Source organism: Vigna unguiculata, chromosome 7 (assembly GCF_004118075.2).
Source record: "Vigna unguiculata cultivar IT97K-499-35 chromosome 7, ASM411807v1, whole genome shotgun sequence".
NCBI classification, from domain to species: domain Eukaryota; kingdom Viridiplantae; phylum Streptophyta; class Magnoliopsida; order Fabales; family Fabaceae; genus Vigna; species Vigna unguiculata.
This window is the reverse complement of record NC_040285.1, coordinates 31,765,976-31,785,992: the sequence shown is the minus strand read 5'-3', so window position 1 is coordinate 31,785,992 and position 20,017 is coordinate 31,765,976. Positions and strand designations below refer to the sequence as shown.

General features: G+C 30.4%; 3 protein-coding genes and 2 non-coding genes across 9 annotated transcripts; 1 reads left to right on the top strand and 4 right to left on the bottom strand.

Annotated features, from left to right (window-relative positions):
- Nucleotides 1-2,474: 2,474 nt before the first annotated feature.
- On the bottom strand, nt 2,475-8,421 carry LOC114189735. 5 transcript variants are annotated; one of them, XM_028078403.1, is made up of 7 exons: nt 8,198-8,421; nt 6,237-6,313; nt 5,995-6,087; nt 5,418-5,505; nt 3,539-3,605; nt 2,876-2,881; nt 2,475-2,739 (listed from the first exon to the last, which is right to left on the bottom strand). In XM_028078403.1, exons 2-7 carry the CDS (start codon nt 6,268-6,270, stop codon nt 2,644-2,646), a joined length of 384 nt encoding a protein of 127 aa, XP_027934204.1. In that variant the 5' UTR covers nt 6,271-6,313; nt 8,198-8,421; the 3' UTR covers nt 2,475-2,643. The 5 variants fall into 5 exon arrangements, with proteins under 5 accessions (XP_027934204.1, XP_027934202.1, XP_027934205.1 ...); XM_028078401.1 differs by having other exon boundaries at nt 5,995-6,313; XM_028078404.1 differs by lacking the exon at nt 2,876-2,881.
- Nucleotides 8,422-12,369: 3,948 nt separating this feature from the next.
- Nucleotides 12,370-12,442, bottom strand: TRNAE-CUC. Its single transcript has one exon. It is a non-coding gene; the product is annotated as a tRNA-Glu (tRNA).
- Nucleotides 12,443-13,020: 578 nt separating this feature from the next.
- TRNAE-CUC lies at nt 13,021-13,093 on the top strand. The gene has a single exon. It is a non-coding gene; the product is annotated as a tRNA-Glu (tRNA).
- A 92-nt stretch (nt 13,094-13,185) lies between these two features.
- On the bottom strand, nt 13,186-15,371 carry LOC114190430 (probable cysteine protease RD19D). The gene is made up of 4 exons (XM_028079308.1): nt 14,777-15,371; nt 14,228-14,347; nt 13,767-14,010; nt 13,186-13,680 (listed from the first exon to the last, which is right to left on the bottom strand). The coding sequence occupies exons 1-4, from the start codon at nt 15,368-15,370 to the stop codon at nt 13,379-13,381; spliced, it is 1,260 nt and encodes a 419-aa protein (XP_027935109.1). The 5' UTR covers nt 15,371; the 3' UTR covers nt 13,186-13,378.
- A 3,299-nt stretch (nt 15,372-18,670) lies between these two features.
- On the bottom strand, nt 18,671-19,803 carry LOC114192214 (extensin-3-like). Its single transcript, XM_028081858.1, has 2 exons — nt 19,096-19,803; nt 18,671-18,924 (listed from the first exon to the last, which is right to left on the bottom strand). Exon 1 carries the CDS (start codon nt 19,752-19,754, stop codon nt 19,122-19,124), a length of 633 nt encoding a protein of 210 aa, XP_027937659.1. The 5' UTR covers nt 19,755-19,803; the 3' UTR covers nt 18,671-18,924; nt 19,096-19,121.
- Nucleotides 19,804-20,017: the final 214 nt, after the last annotated feature.

Genomic DNA, 20,017 nt, shown 5'->3' with positions numbered 1-20,017 from the left:
CACCACGGGTTGGTGAGTTAAACGGGTTAGCTCAAGGGTTCACTTAATTAAAAAAAAATTATTTTTTTTATTTTTTTTTCAGTCAAAACTTAATTGTAATTCTAATTAAAATCTAAATAAATTTTAATACAATCCAAATACAAACCAAAATAAAAAAAATACAAATTATTTATGTGTTGGATAAAAAAATAACTTAACATGACCCAAATGTAAAGCTCAACTTAATAAAAAAAATAAAACACTTGTGTGACCCTTTTATCTGCGGATTGGTGAGCCAACCCGACTCACCATGGGTTCAACCCGGATGAGCCGGGTTCTAAATGAGCCGGGTCAAAAATCAACTTTTATTGAAATTTGTAAAAAAAATTTAACCCAACCTAACCCAAACCTGTGGTGAGCTGGGTTGGCTCGCGGGTTTCAACTTATTTTGACAGCTCTAGAAAAATAAAATACCTGAATTTATCCATAGCTTTGTGTTTTACTAAAATTAGTTTTAAAGCGAATTGGTTTGTGTTTGATAATAAAAATTGTGTTCAGAATGTATTGTTAACACTTTTTAAATAAATGTATTGGAAAACAGCAATGGGAGCGGATTAATAAAGTAACACTAGAAATATAAATGTATTGTTTTTTAAATTATTAAAACGTCTAATTTATTAATTAATCTAAAAAATATTATAATAATTTTATTTTTTATCTTGTTTTAAAACCAACTATTTAATTATTTTTTATAATTATTTAATATTTATTTGAGTCTTTGTTTTATACAAGAAAAAAAAAAAGCAAAGAAACAGACAAACAAGTAAAGTGGCTGGTTTTAATAACCGTGTAACAAACTCCTCATGTGAAGTTGTGACATATAGTGGAGAATAATATTGTTAGATACACTTAATCCAACGTACATGTATCATGTAAAATCAGGGTGGTAACGTGGATCAGGATGGTCCGGTTCGGCTCGTCTCGCATTTTTAACCAGTTTTGTATAAATGTGAATTTGTAAACCAGTTTGCCTATACTTTTTTTAACAAAAAAATTATATGATAAAGTTTTTAATGTTCAACGTATTGAAATTTTTTAATAAGTTTACAAAATTAAACAAAAATATTAAAAAGTTGATGATAAATTGATAATTCAACATGTTTATCATATTCATATTCGTACTCTGACATACACGATATATTATTCAAATTTTAACATATTAAAAAATATATAATATTTGTTGTTTTTAAAAATTTAAAACATTCATGCAGAAGTTCAGAAGAAAAATAATTAACATACACAAAATGTAATTTTATTTTATGTTGGTCAGTAAGTCTATCCACACAGATAGATTGGACTTTTATGAACCAACAGACTCAATATTCTAATTTGTCCTATATTTTTTTGACAGATAAAGATCAACCCAAACAAACTATAAACTTCTATTGACCAAGACACTTAATATCCGTTCCATACTTTTTTTTCGCGGGCCGATAGATCGGTCCGCCCACCCAGACCGATATTATAACTTCTATATAAATTGCCAAGTGATCCAAACTTAGTCGGTACCTCATAGAAAGGTTTTGGAGAGAAGGCCTTTGTAAAGAAATATGCTATCTGGTTGGTAGCAGCCGCATCAATCCAACTTGTGACTTCTCTTGAACTAAATGAGAGTTATATCAAGGTGTTCCGTACATTCATGAAACACCGGAACGCTTTGATTATCATGAACATTCCACGTGCAAGTCTTAGAATAAATAAACAATCCACTGTAATTCATAAGTAGTTTCAGATAAAGTACGCATGAAGATTTCAAGACTGCACTTTACTTTTTGCTCCGCCAAGAAATAAGAAATGAACCAAGAAGAAAACATTGGCCCGAAATGGATCTATGGGTATCAATACAACCTGTCCGATCTGCATCACAAAAGCCAAACTTCATGTGACAGCTATGAAACGTAGTGAAGAATAATCTTTATCTAAGACACTTACTCCGGCTGTGGATGAATCGTGTAAATATTATTTGGAGAATGAATATGAAAAAGATAAATTCATACTCATCCCGCCTAGTTATCCTCTCTAATTGTGAGTAATGATCCTCACAAAATGTATATATTTAACAATTTTGTTTTCTCCAATAAAAAATGTAATATTGCTTTGATAATTTTTTCCTAAAATAATTGTAAAATGTTATAAAATGTAAATGTAAGAATGACTTGGTATTAATTTTATGATGCTACTACAATAAACAATTACAATTTTCAAATTGCACACACACACACACACATATATATATATATATATATATATATATATATATATATATATATATATATATATATATATATATAATCTTTCTAATCATAACATTATGTATTTTACAAAAGTTTAGATATTATTTTTTTGCTTCCACAAAAAATTAATTATTCCACCAAAAGAAATCCTAGATCTGTCACCGGAAGTCACAATAAAACACAACTGTGGCACGATTTGAATTTAGAAATGAAAAAGTAGCATTGATCAAACCATCTATTTAATACATGGATTTGAACTTGTCTATTTGCTGATGGATCAGGAGATACAAATAATATATTTATTATGGTGGGTGTGTGCATATATAATGAAATTTGTCATTAGATAAATGATGCAAAATAATAATAACCATTAACCATTTCTACATATAAAAGGATTAGATGCTGAGGTTAACGTGGAAAACATAGATGGTCTCCCTCTACGATCATGATCACTGCACGCGGACACCTACAAGAGCAATGGAAGTCATTGCATATTAGAGGCTTTACACAGTTCTTGTTTCATTGGACATTTAACTAAAACTTCCAACAATCTAATCAAAGAAGCCTTCATCATCATGCCAAATATCGACTAAGAAATCTACCATCTCCTGCATAAGTCACCACCAATCCATCAATTTTGTTTCATTACATGGAAGGAATATTATGCAACAAGTCCTTTTAGCTCCAAATGAATTACTATAAAATGTAATAGCTGGTAAAGCTACAAAATGAATGAACAAGTATTGAGATAAAATTACTGATGCAGGTGTAAATTGGTTAAGAAAAAGCAAGAGCATATCCAACACAACAGTCTTATTAAACCTTCTCCTGAGATCTTATTTTACCTTAAGTGGATCTCTACATACTACATTTTTAAAACAATCTTACAGCTTTTGTTCCAATGATAAAATCTTATAAGATTTGCACTTTTATGTTCTTTTGCATTTCAACTTTTTACACCTTGCATTTTACAAGTCTTAAATTCATACCCCTCACGATATCATATCAGCAGTTTCGATGAGAAATTTTACGAAGCCCTAACTCTTAAATTTAAGACTCTAGTTGAGACCTGTGCCTAAGAGATACTTGGAGAAATTGAAGTTCTTTGTGACTCAACAATCAAAACACTGGCAAGAGAGCGTTAACTTGATTGTTAACATTATAGATCAAGCTTGCCATAAATAGACTTTTACATTGTGAGATCCATTTGAGCACATACATTTTTTATGCATTAGATTAGATAATTTCAGGTAAAGGAATCTTACAGGTAAGGGAATTGGCTCCGCAAAAGGTTCGTTAGTTGAAAGCAACTCTTCATAAGACGTTGACCAGCTGACATAAAGATGTTCAAAACTATTAGAGTTGTTTATGAAGCTAAGTCAAAGGAATGGGCAAAACTATTGAAGTGCACGTTTAGGGATTTTACAAAGCAATTGGTAATAAAACACAGATTTTTCGGTGTACATTGTCCCTATTATAGGACTAAACATCCCTAACATCATGTATTGAAGAGGATTTATATGAAAAATATATATTTGTAGACAAAAGAAAGCATAAGAAAACCTTCAAATTCAATAATTTCAGATTTCATGTGGATTCTCAGTTTACAATTTTAATTCTTTTTAATGGTTCCCTTCGAGCAATCTAACCACCGGTATTTAAGTCTGATGCAACTTGGCAAATAAAACCACCTTCTTGGTATAACTCAGGTGGAATCTGACTACCAATTTCTGCATGCATGTTTCTCGTTGTAGTACTAGCTATAGAAGGCATGGAATGCTATATGAATGAATTACTAAAAAACCTAGCCAAATACTGGGTTTGAGTGTAATCAACTATTTGGACTGATATTTAACTCTTGAGATTCTCCCAATTAATAGACAAGTGTGTTTGCAGTTGAACCCTCCTTTGGTGTTTAAGTCTTAATATCATGCTTCTTTTCTTCAATCCTCCCTTTATCAAAGAGCATAAATGAAATTATGCCTTACAACTTTGTTAGTATTTTTTATTTGATTTCCTTTAAGGAGAGGTTGTAGTTTTAGGGACAATGTCCGCAGATAAATCTAAGTTTTGTTACCAATTGGTTTGAAAATTGCTGTAATTAGATTACAGAAATTGTTAATAAATATATAATCAAATGTGATCTATATATATGAATAATTAGATTGTATTTTCATGATTCTGAAAGTTTATAGAAAGGTTGTATATTTCATCAATTCAATCTTTATGAGCGAGATATACAAAAAAAATTCCATAATAGTCTTAAATTTATTTCAATATCAAGTAATAAGTATTTTCATTTCTTTCATGAGTTGCCCTATATACTGTCAGCTATTCCTACATCAGATGCATTTTAATTGTTAACCACTGAACAGCATTTCAGGCATGTAAAAACAAAAGCTACATTTCAGATTAAATTATGTAAACTAAAGTAAAAAATCACGTAAAATTGTGAATGGAATGTCTTAATGATTATTGTAGTAAAACCTATCCCAAAAAATCATCATAATTTTTTTTTATTTTTAGAAACTCTAGTCATGGATATTTGTTTCAGAATTAGTAACAGCTAGTTATGACATTCTAATAATGGGTGATGCTCATATAAGTCAACTTCAACCCACTTTGATGTTTACATCCAATTTAGTAATTTAAAAATCATTACATGTGCCAGAAAAATATTTAAAACTTAATTACACGTGTCATTTTTTGGTTATTTATGAATTAGGGAAAATGCAAATGAATTATTATAGTGTAAGATCAGAAAAAGGGCATCAGCTTAGATGAGTTCTTCTTATGGCAGAAACAGGACATTTAATTCATTGGCAAGGACGGTTTATCAGGTGAGGAATAGGATTCACCCATGGAACGGGTATAAAAAAAGACAAGGAAGAGAATAGTGATTTCCTGTGTCTTAAGAATGAATGAAGAAACTCTAGCCTTTAAATAAAATTGCAAATTATATATAAGAAACTAGAAAAATGTGTATGAAAAAAAACCTCCTAAAGCATTATTATTTCATTTCTTGTTTTTTTTCATGCAAAAAGTAAGATAAAACACCTTCCAAAACTTTCATTATAACTATACTCTAATAACAATGATTGATCATTCTGTGAATGAAAAAAGGGAAGTTGGCTTTAGTTATACCTAATAATTTGATCTTTAGCTATTCTTGGTGGATGTTGAGACCTATCACCAACCCATTTTCTTCTATCCTCATGCCAAGCAATTGCAGCTGCAGATATATATATATATCAATCCATATTAGGCTTTAAGTTACAGCAGAAAAATTAAAAGGTGAACAGAAAATAGAAAAGTATATATAATAATGATTTGAAGAGTTAAATAAATTAAAAAAAAAACTGAAAAATTATGATAAAGCTAGTACTATTTCATTATTTGTTTCTTTAATTCTTTCTAGGTGAGAAAGGTATTTGAAGCTTGTTTTATCTGATTACATATTTGGAGTCCTCGTATATATAGATCGGAAAGATATTTCATGGATCAATCTCCTTCCATATTCCTCAAGTTATGTTATTTCAGCTGATAAACAAAATTATTACATACCATCCTTGTAACTAGCAGCTACCAACAAGCTATATGGGATGACTGGATAGTTTAATACTTTTCAGTGGTAAACTAGAGCAGAATAGATGAACAAACAATGCTAAAGGAAAATGAAAATTTACTTACTAGATTATGAACATTACAATGACAAGCTCACCATGATTAACAAAATTCGATGTTTGCTTCAAATTTTGCTTTCCATTGGAATGAGAACTTCTGTGAGACTTTTCACTGGATCTTTTCACTTCATCTGCAGGTTTAGAATGCTTCAAAGTTTGTTTCCCATTTGAATGGGAACTTTCAGCACAGAACTCCATCATATCCAAATTAAATGACTATTCCCCGCAATAATTATACGGTAAATATTAATACTTGTTTCCTTCAAAAGATTAGAGGTACCTCCAAGCTTCCTTACAGTTATTGCAACTTTCATGTCACAAGGTTTGAAAAGAACTGGTGCTCATGTGTCACTGTTGCTGCATAATGACAAAACAACTTTCAAAGGAAAACAATTGGCAAAGTGTAATTTGTGTTTGTTGTACAACACTAATAAAACAGGAAAAAGAAAAAAAAATTAAAACAAGGTAAAGTAAAAATGGAAAAAATAGGATGAACTGTAAATTTCACAAAATTTGTACAACATTCATAAATAACTTCCTGCAACAGTAGTTTTCTTCACCCATTGCTTTAAATTTGCACCAACACTCCAAACTTATCTTGCCCCAAACCTCATTTTGTCTGATTGGTTCCACATTATATCTCTTCTATAATGTGGCATCAATTGGCTGAAGATTATGATAATTTGGAGTATTATCAAGGAAACCGAAAACACCTCTGCGTCATATGTTATACAAGTTGTGCACTACACATAGTAATGGTCTTTTACGATAATGCAGAAAGTGAACCTTTCTGAGTCATCAATGGCATGTAACAATTTTTAAACAAGGCAATTCACCCTGTACCTGCTTTGTTTTCCGATTTTAGTCAGTATTGAAATGAACAAATGACAGAATGTGCAGTCTCACAAGTTCAAATATAGCAGATGCATATTAACATTCAATTCAAGTTATTCTAGACACATGAGCATCATTCCCGAAATCCTAAAGTAAAACAACCTGAAAATTACAGTGAATCTAGCATTCCCCCCCACTCTCCGACCTGATACCATACAAAATTAGTTGCACGCTTTTCCTAATATTTCAACTTCAACTGGAATACAACAGTTTGATTCTCGGATCCTGATAAGTAACCCAAAAATTCAGAGACTAACTATTGAAGGGAAGAACCAGGCACCTAAATCTTTCAACGGGTATCCTATAATACTCTAGGTGGGAATTTGTTAGCCCATAATGTAAAACTAATTAAGAATCTTTAAGATTTTAAGATTTATGATTCTCACCGGATAAAACATAATAGAGCATTAACCTTGATCCATGAGAGATCCTGTGAATATGTCTTCAATTTGTAATCCTGTGTGCTCTTCAACCACAGTTACTCAATCTATCTCTTTGCTTTTCTTTACTCTTCTCACACGTTCTTAATGGATTACTGTGAAAAGAATCTTATGGCCAGAGACAAAATCCCAATCTCTTTTATAAACCAACGTCCATCAAGTTAGTTTTTATTTTATCTTATCTTTATTTTATTTTATTATCACTTCCCATAATAATAACCAATAAATCTTTAGATTTTATTAAATCACAATTAGGCTTCAAAAGAGTCACTAATAGAATTAATTAATTAATTCTAACACATAATACCCAAATTCCGATCAAACACAATATCACGAACGAAATATTTATCCATTAATTCATTCCACCTCCCTTCCAGATCTGATATAAAATACATTAGGTAAAGAAAAAGAACACAGATATGCTACTTCTAGATCCCAAATCTTCCTGACTTGAAATACATTAGGTAAACACAGATAAACATTGCTTTTATATAAACAAAAAGGAAACAGAAATTTAGACAAATCAAAAACCGTATTTGGACAACATCCCGCAAATCAATTTTCGCATCATCACTGTATACAGCTCAAAACTTGTGTCGGTTTCAAATGTACAATTAATACAACACAGCTTCATCAAGAAAGCAACATAATCTAGCAATTATGCACGAGAAGAACACAAATTACAAAGCTAACAGCAACAAAAAAGTAAGAGATTCCCTATAATTCCAACTAGGAGACAAAACCAAACAACATTGTCCCTCAATGAGGAATGCATTCAGGAAAAGAAAAAACAACACCAGATCTGAATAAAAAAAGAACCAGCATATGAAACATAAAACAAAAACAAAATAGAAAAAGATGTGAACTTTTGTGTGATATCCTGACAAAGAAAGGAACAGGGCAATACCCTTATGATGTTTTTGAGTGACGGTGGGAGGCGGTGGCTGACCAAAGAGATTAATCGGAGAAGAATCAGAAGCTAAAGAATTTCAAGTTCCGATTTAGAAACGTGGGTCTCAGACTCTACAAGCATTCAGCTACAACAATTAAGAACATGCATTTTCTCCACTATCTACGTTTTCAATTCCTGCTTGCGGACATGTGTCTGTGGCGACTTGCCATCAGTTTTTGTTTTTTGTTTTTTTTACCATTGTTATTATTTATTATGATAAATTCTTAGAATATTCTTTTCACTGAATTTATGATAATTTCTCACAATGTTAAAAATGTTAAAAATGAAAAGCCTTTCTCTTTTGAAATAGTAATTTTATTGCATGTTTTATTGTTTTTTTATTCCTCTCTCAAATTAAAAAAAAAATTATTATAAATAATCAAAATTATCTTATGATACACGGTGGATACAAAATATACCTCATACATTAGATACATATTTTAAAAATAATATAATATATACATGATATACATATATTAAAACATGTAAAGTAATTTTTAAAAATATAATAAATATATAATTATTATTGTTTAAATTCAAATTAAAATAATATATATAAGTGTTATTAATATAAAGATTATAAATTATTATCAGATATTATTTTATAAATTAAATGTTTTATTATCCATAAAATATTATAAAGTACATGTATCCAAATTAAAATATATGCGCATCATAAATTTTTCCTTTAGAGCCTTTAGAAAAATATTTGTTTTCACATGGTAGAGTTTGGAAAAATTATTGCTGTTTATTATTTATACACGTGTAATACAATATGACTACAATGCCCCTCCACCAACCCTTCATGACATGAAGGTGGACAAGAACTGAAAAAACATTTTGAGGGGCTTTTAGTCATTTGAGGTCATAACAATCAGGCAAAAGTTCAGCTCGTAAGAACCACACACGTTTCTTCGTGTCACGTCTTTAAAGTAAAATAAATATATTGAAATGGAGACGATAATTTATATTAGTTTATCTTTTTAAAGTCTGTGTCTATTCAATATAATACAAAATTGTATCATTTCTATAATAATAACTATTCCTTCGACCGGTGCTCTACACAGGTCGTTTTTATGAACGTTAAAATAATGATCTTTCGAATTTGTTATTTTTATATTAAAAATTGAAATAATTAATTTTATCAATTAAAATAATATAAATTTATATAATAGATTTTATATAGATAAAAGTATCTTTTAACTTTCTAAACATAAAATAAATAATTTAAAATTTGTAAGGTCTCTATTAAAAATATTTTAAAAATACAAATTTAAATAAGTGTTTCAATAATTAAATTTTTTATATCATTAACTTTATGTCTTTAAAATTAATAATTTCAGATATTAAAATATTATATATTTATTTAGTATAGAAGATTTTGTTCAGTTAACATAAATGTTACAAAAAATTATCGACAAATAAAGAAAACTCAATGAAATCTCAATTTGTCTTTTGTAAAATTTTTAGATGTTTAATACTATTTTTTTGTTGATTTTTTTATTAATTTTAAAAAATTTACATTTAATTATATTTTAATTTTTAACAGCATTAAAATATAGTTATTTTTATTATTTAATTATCTTTTAACTTTTTATTAGTGGACATTAAATAAAACATTAAACACGGTTGTACCACACTTATGAGTATTTTTGTCATCTAAATAAAATAAAACTATATTAATAATTATTAGGTCAAAATTCATTTAATATCACAATTAACTATGAATTTTAATAAAATTCAATGCATATTAATTATTTTTAATCAGTGCCCTATATAACTAGTTAGCAAGACCTTTGTTGGTAGATACATCGCATGGGTAACAACATAGTTATTTTATATTAATCATCAATGAAAACTAGTTAGGTCGTTATATTAACTAAAATTTATATTTAATAAATATAAAAAATACAAGTAATTGTATAATAATAGCTAATAGGTTTCAACAATAATAAATTAAGAATATAAAATATATTACTTTTAAAATATAAAATATATTTCAACAATTAAAAAGACAAAAACAATCACAATACACTAGTGCAATTTCTTTTTTCTTTTAAATCGACCCTTGTGGTTCGATTGCCCTATTTACCGAAGCTTAATACATGTTGTCGTAATCAAAATCACGATGAAATGACGAACCAAAAATAAATTTTATATTTAGTATCGGTTTTGATAACACTTGAGACAATAGGTTTTTCAATTTTTTTAATTTTTTAATTTTAAATGGTTTTATGTCTTGGTTCTAATAACAACTGAGGTAATAGGTCCTTCAATTTATAAACTTTTTTAACTTTAAATAGTTTTATGCTTTGATTTTTTACAACTGAAACATGATGTGGACCTTTTTTGTCTCGGTACTAAGGTAGAAAGACTACTTTTTTACCTCATTCGTATATACTCATATGTGAAACCAAAATCATAAAGCAAAAATAACCATGACCAAATTTTTTTACTGCACTAGTAATAACGAATATAGCTATCAAAACGAGTAATCTGACTCGACCCACCACAGATCGATCACTTAGTGAGTCAATCTAACCCAACTCACTTATTAGTGAGCCAAAAAAAATTCAAACAAAGCCCGACCCACTACGGGTTGGTGGGTTAAACAGATTAACTCATGAGCTCACTTACTTAAAAATGAAATACAATTTCTTTTTTTTTTTACTTTTTTCATTCAAAACTAAATTATAATTATAATTAAAATCTGAATAAACTGTAATACCGTCCAAATACAACCGTAATCACAAAAATACAAATTATCCATGTGCTAGCTAAAAGAAACAACCTAACTTGATTCATATGCAAAGTCCAACTTAACAAAAAACACTTATATGACCCTTTATTTGCGGGTTGGTGAATCAACCAAACTTATCATAGGTTCAATTCGGGTAGGCCGAGTTCTTAGTGAACCGAATCAAAAGTCAATCCTATTAAAATTTGTGAAAAGTTTTCAACTCAACTTGACCTAAACCAAATATGTAATGGACCGAGTTGACTCACAGGTTCAACCTATTTTGATAATTATAATAACAAATATGCCAAATTAATTAATGTTTATCAGATATATATAGCTAAAGACTCAAGAACAAATTCACAGTCTGTATACTTGAAATTAAAATACAAATATTTTATTTATTATTTAAAATGTTTTTAAAAGATATGACAACATTTTCATGTTAAACAAAAGTGACAATGCTAAATACATACTTCAAAAGACTTTTCAATAATTGAAACTCAGATGCATTAAATATCGGGGTAGAGATACGTAATATATTAATTACAATACTTTTCAACAACTCATTAAACGATGAAATAGAGATTTGAAAAGGATCCAATTTGAATAAAACTTTAAATAATGGTTGAAAATGAAACACATTTGTTATAGAAACGAAAACTTTTCAATGGCCCATCAAACACATTAAATAGCTCTTTTTTTTATTAAAGAATTAATGAATCGACAAAAGATTACGAAAATGTCTTCCAACAATATTTTAATTAATTTTAGATAACAAAATATATTATTTTCACTTTATTTTCTACAGCAAATGCTACTATTTGAAAAATAAAATTCATACATGATAAACTAATGCACATATTCAAACTTTTTCCAAAAGCAATTTGTTTATTTGCTTTGATGAATTTAAATATAATTTTATATTTTAATATATATCTTATTTAAAAAATATATTTTATAAATATAAAAGTCAACTAAAAGTACAAAAATAACATAGAAACAATAAACTAATATATATATATATATATATATATATATATATATATTATATTATAAAAAATAAATTAACTAAATCTATATAAGCTTAACTATTATTAATTGGTCTTATATTTTGGACTTTAATTTGTTTTGTTTCCAATATTTATCTTTAGTTCAAGTTCTATTAAATCGATTTAATATTTTCATTACTTTAAAATGACCTGAAAATTATTTGAAAGGTGATTACATTAAATATAATAAATGAACACGTATTATCTCGTGAATAATAATGTTTATTTTAAGTTTAGGATCACACAAATTGTCATCTTAATTAATTTATTTTATGTTAATACGTTTTAAAGTTCATTACAACTTAATTCCATTAAGTCTAATCACATCAAAAATTATATTCCCTTGCCGGGACTTGAACCCGGGTCTCTCGGGTGAGAGCCGAGTATCCTAACCAACTAGACTACAACGGAATGTTGAAATTATTGAAATATTTAATTATTCTAGAAGATTCTAAAATCAAATAATGAAATTTATAAGCTCTAATTTTATTTTTTATTTTTCATTTATAGGAAAAATATACCTAACTCATTTTCTTATAGTTTCTAAAACACATTTCCCTCTCTTATTGATTTAATTAAGTGACAACTTTAAATTTTATGATGTATTATATAAACTCACAACATGGTATCATGAAATATTTTGCTCAAGGTATCATGAAAATAAAAAAAAATTGTTTCAATAATGAAAGCGCAGGGAGATGGAAAAGTTTATTATTTCAGTAGTGCAAGTGCAGCTAGATGAAAATGAAAATAGTGTTGTTGTGAAGTTTATCATCATTGGTAATTGCAGGTTCCATGTATAAGTCCTAGTCTCATACTCATTAGACCACAACTAAGTCCTTAAAGTTATTTCTTTTCATTAATATTCAATTTAATTTAATGAAGTTAACAAATTTTCATTTAATTACGTTACTTTCCCATCCATGTTTGTAACTACACAATTAATATGTTACAAAACACCATTGTGCATCATAACAGTTTTAGCAAAATCTGTTGTAGTCTAGTTGGTTAGGATACTCGGCTCTCACCTGAGAGACCCGGGTTCAAGTCTCGGCAATGGAAGTTTTTTTTGCTTAATTTCCCACATTTCAAAATTGCACAATTCTTGTCATATAGCAGAGAGATAACTCTTAACATGGTATGCTCCGTTTTCATCTTATAAAGATCTTACTTATTATAGATAGTGCACACATTATCATACATCACATTTATATTTCATAACTACAGTAACATGAAAGTTTACTTAAAGAGGGAGGTTAATATAAAGATGCAGCTCACATCACTCATATTGTAGCTAGAGTGAAAATAAATACTTGTGTTTGCATAAGTACGTAGCAGAAGAGGTAGCTAATAGGAAGCATAACTTTGTGTAGGTGTTTGTGTTTGGGCGACCATTGCAGCAGAGACCATTGTGTTCATTCCACACATGGCATGCCCTCGGCAGAGCTTGTAATACCCATCTACTCCCCAGTTCTTCCCCCACGAATTCTTGATGATCCAGTATGGTTTGTTGCCAAGCCTCAGAATTGAGAACCCTTTTGCTCTATATCCCACAAGCAACACACCATGGTTCAGCCAATTCTTGCTGCATATGAGAGGGCATGACACACCGCCAATGTATGTTTGCATAAAAATTGCGTTCAGACCAACTACACATTAAAGTTCATGAATGTTAAGACATACAGATATAGTACTAGCATTAAACATTAAAGATTGTTTTATTACGAGGACTTACTAGCAAGTGGACCGTGCTTCACTAAATATGCAGCAATTTGGTTCTCATCCACAGGAATGTTGGTGAAATTTGTGATCCTAACAGCTACTTTCCCTGAATCAAACTTGCATTCACCTTTCTCCCCTGTGTAGGGGTATGAAGACTCCTCCTCCAACCCACCAGACCCCAGCAAATACTTGTAGGCATTTGTCATAAGACCTCCATTACAGCCATTGTCACATGTGGCCCTTTCTGTTATGTCACACTTGGAAACAGAAATTGAACAAAAAAGTTATCAGGGGCAAAATTTACAAGTGTAAAGGCAAAGTGGATTCATGTAAAGAAAAACCCCAGTTCAGAAATGAATCGGGATGCATAAAGGTTGTGACATTTATGCATTGAAAAGCGCTGAAGAAAGCAAGTTATAAAGAGATATGCATCTAACAATCCTTGAACTTGAACAGAAATATTTTTATAAGTACCTGGCTGTCACAGTCTACGAGCTGTTGTTCACTGAGATTGAGAAGTTTTCCGGTGGCAATAAAATTGGCTCCTTCTATAGATCCCGTGGTGCTGAACGCCCAGCATGATCCACATTTACCCTGTTTTCAAAAAATGGAATATTCATAACACAGATGAATTAAGTTTAGAAAAGACTTTCACTTAAAAAAGGAAAACAGTTATAAACTCTGATCACAAATAATCATAACGTATTGTTAACTTAAGAATCTTCAGGACCTATAAAACCTTTCTTAAGGTTACGCCTGCAAAAAATCTATTGCCAAACCAATTTTTCTTCCCATACACTTTTCTTACCAATTTATTTTTTAATAGTGACATTTTAACTAATTGTTCATAGCTGGAATCAGTTAGCTAAAAATAAAATAAAATATTAAATACTTCAAAGAATTAGTAATTAGTGAAAACAAAAAATATACCACTTCAAAGAATCATAATAATCATGAATTGTAGTTAGTTGAAATGTAATTTTCTTCGTAGAAATTAAAGCTAAACTTATCATATATATGTACCTGCATTTTAACTTCGGTGACAGCCCCTTTCTCTCGCCAATCGAAATCGTCCGGCAGTCCATCCACCTCCAACGGCGGTGCCACTCCGCCGGCGCCATTATTCAACGAGAAGCCGCCATTGACACCGGTGTAGTGCCGTTGAAACTCGTCCTCGGTGAGATCGGAGAACTGCGTGACGCCGTGGATGGCAGTGGGATCGAGCGCCTGGTTCTCTGCCGCTCTCAGCATGTTTAGTGCGAAAATCTCCAAACGCTGTAAATACTCTTCCCTTGTGGAGTAGTTCCTCCCGTAATTCTCCATGAAGACTTTGAACTTCTTCTCCGTTCGCAGAAGTTGGTTGTCCTCGAGCTTCAACTTTCTGGCTATGTCTTGAACCGTGGTTTGGCGAGCAGAAGTTAGGGTTAGAGCGAAGAGGAAGAGTGAAAGACGTACGAAGCACGTGAGGGCATGACCTCGCTTTGCCACCATGTCTGCGCGTGCTACCTCTGCCTTCTCTGCTACTAATTCGGCTCTTCTTCGCGCTTTTATGGTGTTGTATTCAGTAAATATGTAATTACATTTATAGCCTTCGAAGGGTGATATTGGAGAGTACATGGCGGTGTAGGGCAGGGGTATAAGCGTGAATTGAAAACGCATGGAAAGGTGGCAGCATGCAGTGGTGAGGCTCAACATGCAAAGCGACACGTGGGTAAGGCTCAGAGTCTTAAACCTGAGTAAGACCAAAAATAATATTTGTCTAAATTTATACATTATTGTAATGGATCTTTATTCAAAATTTGTTCAATTAGTCATTTTTTGTTGTTTGATTTGGTTTTTATTTCGAAAAGTTATGTTTAATTTTATTATTTTTGGTAGTGTTGTATAAATTGATAATAACAGAGTGTCCAAATTAGACTATAATTATACTATGTGGATTAGACTATTTTAATTATGAATATTTGTGTTTTATTCTAATAAATTTATATTTTAGTTAAATTTATTGAATTTAGTTTCATACTCTACTTCATTATTTTCGATATCGGCTTTTTTGTATTTAAGGGTGTTTTTTGAAAAAAATGTTGTAAAATAGGATCCGTTGATTTTTTTTTTTTAAATTGGGTCAAATCGTTGTTGAGGAGGACGACTTTCAGGGTGAAATTGTTTTCCCCAAGCCGATTTGCTTTTCTTTTAAAAAAAAAATAATATCGTTATTTTTTATAACAACGTCTACTAGTAGAATTGAAAAGTGAAGTCGTACCGTATCATGACGACTTCACTTTTCATTTTTTTTTAACTTTTTAGTTTTAATTTTTTTTTTTAGTTTTTCACTTTTCCTTATTTTTTTCCTTTTTTTCAATTTAACTGTTTTGATTATTTTTTTTTTAATTTTTAGTTTTCGTTATTTTTTATTAATTTATAAGTTATCAATGTTTTTTAAATTTATAAGTTATTTGTTTTTTTAAAATATATTAATTTAAAGTTAATTTTTATTCTATTGATTTTTTTACTGTTTATTTTTCCAATAAATTTAAATTAAAAAAATAATCAAAATTCATATATTATGAAGAAAAAAATAAATAAAAAACAAAAAAAAAAAATTGGAAAGGTGAAGTCGTTATGCATACCGACGACTTCACTTTTTTTAAAAGAAAAAACGTTATAGTATAGTACGACATCACTTTCGACAAAAAAAAATAAAGAAATCGGTCAGGGGGAAGACGACTTCACCTCCAATGTTACGACTTGACCAATTTTCGCAAAAAAAAAAAAATAATGAACCCATTTATACAAATTCAACTTCTAAAGAATCCCAAAATACAAAAAAGCCTTGAGTATCTACTTCATCATGACCTTCACCATGGACTCCTTTATTATCTTCATTTTTTATTTCATGACACTTCACCACTACCACCGTCACCACCACTATTATCGATGCCACCACCTCCATTACCACTCTAAACCCATATTCACCACCATCACGCTAAAATCTATACCACCATGAGTGTTGTTGTTGTTGGTGGGTTTAATGTCGTGGGGGTGGTGGTTTTAGTGAGGTGATGGTGATTGTATTGTGGTTCTAAGTGACTGTTATTTTAATGTGGCAGTGGTAATTGTGGATTTAGTTTGGTGGTGACAGTGGTTCTAATGTGGTTGTGGTAGTGGTAATAGCAACAACAATGGTGGTGGTAATGGTGACAATGATAAAAGATCATGGAATAGAGAATGAAGGTGATGAAATGGATGATGAAACTAAATTGAACAAATTTAATTAAAATGGATACTTATTTAAACAAAACACATATAATCATATAGTTGAAACATTCAATATAATGTGACTTTGTCATTGTTAATTTAAACGTGATCAATAAACATAATGAAATTCAAAATAATTTAGCATAATAAAAATCAAATTGAACATAAAAAAAAATCAAATTAAATAAACTGCATAAAAATATGGACTAAAATAATATTTAAATCTGTATAAAATGTGAATCTACATTTTAACAATAAATATTTTTCCTTTCTATGCTTCGTTTGGCTTGTACCTTCTCGTCAACAGCTTAGACACGAAGTCATGTGAAAAAAAGATTGTTCTTTCAATCTTAAGTTCCTCCGAAAATTGATCAATTTAGAGCATACACAATGAATCGTTTAATTATATTAATATTATTTTATTGTCCTATATAATTTTGATTGGTTTAAAATTAGAGACAATTGTTTATATAATTAATTATTTTTTGAGTTATTTAAATCTTAAAATTAAGCATAAGATAACATATCCATAATTTAAACAACTCATTAATAAAAAAAAAGGTATAGTTAAAACATAGGTTAGTAGCCATGTTGAAATATTGATATTTGATAAGTGAATTCGGACTTTGTTCAATTTTCTTCAGAAATAGATTTATTATTCTCACTTATTTATTAATATTTATTATTTTATCTCTTGAAAGTTTTATTTCAACAATATATAAGTATAATAAATTTTATCTAACAAATTAATTAGATTGAGTTGGACTTAAAAATTTATTTTTAACATGATATCAAAATTATAAATTAAAAAATATTTTTTACAAAACTTTGTTATTTATTATTAAATTATTATCAAATCCTTTATTAATGTCCAATGATAATATTCAAATATTTATATATCTTGATTAAAGATGTGTTAGAAATTTATATCAACTAAAAATAAAATTAATTTATATAAACATAAAATTTATTTTATAAATTGTTTTGTAAAGTTAAATTTAATTTAAAATTTACTTTTTTATAAAAGTGATCGAGTGTATTACAATGGTTAAGCTCTATCACAATTTAGAACCCAAAAATAATGTACTGGATATTTTGTAGATGCCTTGAAAATGTTTATTACACATATATACTTGATATACGTTAAGATCATGGAACACACACACTAGCCAAATCTGCTTAATAATAGTGTGAGGCATGAGACAAATGGCTGGGAATAAAACTCTCCAATGAAAACTTTGTTCAATCTATTGGTTCAAGCTTGAAGGCACAGGAAGGTCAATCAAACAGATTGGGCCAAAAACGCACACAAACACTTTGTCTTTACGTAGTGATTAAAACTATTAATATTTTATAAATCTTATTTTTATTCATCAACTCGTCTGTAACTTAAACTTAAACCAAAATTTTTACTTACAAATAAATGTGTCAGATTAAATTATTACACTCAAGCAGGATTCCAGCGTCAATCAAGGAGATTTTGTTCACGTCAAGAAATCTCTGGATATATATTTTTTTATGATGAAAACATGAGACACTTAACTGAAGGGGGAAACTAAAAGCAATTTTTTTTACTCACGAAAATGTTAACATAGGATACTTATTATTTTACTTTTATTCAAAGTTCAGATTTTTCTGTTAAAATATGCTTCCGAAATCAAATGACTAATAACATTATACATACAATATCCGAGGACTGAGAAGGAATAATTTATTTGGTGAGGTTGATAAAGCAGACTTTGAAAATTACAAAAGATTCAGACAAGTGTAGACACATGCAGAACACAAGCCTCACAACTGTCTAATAATAGAAGAAAAGCATAACGACTGTTGAAGTAAACACAGTTCTCTAAACAATTGATAAACATTTATACTTCTTGGTGACTTTCCCGTCCACGGCTTTCGCATTTAAGATCCTACAAAAAAACACGTATACAGTGTGTGAGTCCACGTCAAGGAAAAGAATTCACAAATCCAACAAGGAAAAGAGAATGTTTGACAGACAGACACAGATCTTTTGTTTGAAATGAAAGATTACTCAACAGTAAAAGAAAAAGACAAGGAAAATGTTGGAAGGATTTGAATACCATGTGGTGTGAAGCGAGAGGGGTGTCTAGTAGTGGTAAGGAGGAGGAGGGGATTTGTAGTAGTAGTGGGGTGGAGGTGGAGAGTAGACCGGAGGAGGAGGAGACTTGTACTTGTAAGGCTTCTTGTGAGGTGATGGTGGAGGAGAGTGGTAAACTGGGTGTGGGTGAGGGTAAGGCTTGTAAACTGGTGGTGGGGGTGGTGGGGAGTGGTAGACTGGGTGTGGGTGAGGGTAGGGGTGTTTGTGCACCGGTGGAGGAGGGGAAGGGTATTTGTATGGCTTCTTAGGAGGGGGTGGAGGAGAGTGGTAAACTGGGTGAGGGTAAGGCTTGTAAACTGGTGGTGGGGGTGGTGGGGAGTGGTACACTGGGTGTGGGTGAGGGTAGGGGTGAGGGTGAGGGTGAGGGTGAGGGTATGTGGGGGCTGGAGGGGGTGGTGATGAGTATTTGTAGGGCTTCTTTGGTGGTGGTGGTGGAGATGGGTAGTGGTAGGGTGGTGGTGGTGAGGGTGATGGTGGTGGTGGAGAAGGGTAGTGGTAGGGTTTCTTGGGAGGTGGAGGAGAGGAGTAGGAGTAGTGGTTGGCGGAGGTTTCAGATGGGAGGCTGAAAAGGATTATGGCAAATGCAAGAGTGATAGTTGCAGAGGCCATTAGAGACCCCATTTTTCTCCAACTCTGTTGTTAACTGGGTTTTGGTTATGCTCTTAAGGGACCTTCTGCATCTCCTTTTATAGTTGTTTCTTTACCATTTAACTCCAACCCTGCATCTTAGTTTACTCTTAGTTCTTCACCTTCTCGGAAACCCACGTTAATTATCATGTAACGCTGTCTCTGAACTAACTATGGGTAAATTATTGACTTTAAGACCTTTTAGAACACAGCTTTCAGACTTGGGTGCTTTTTTTTTTTATACAAAAATTATACGC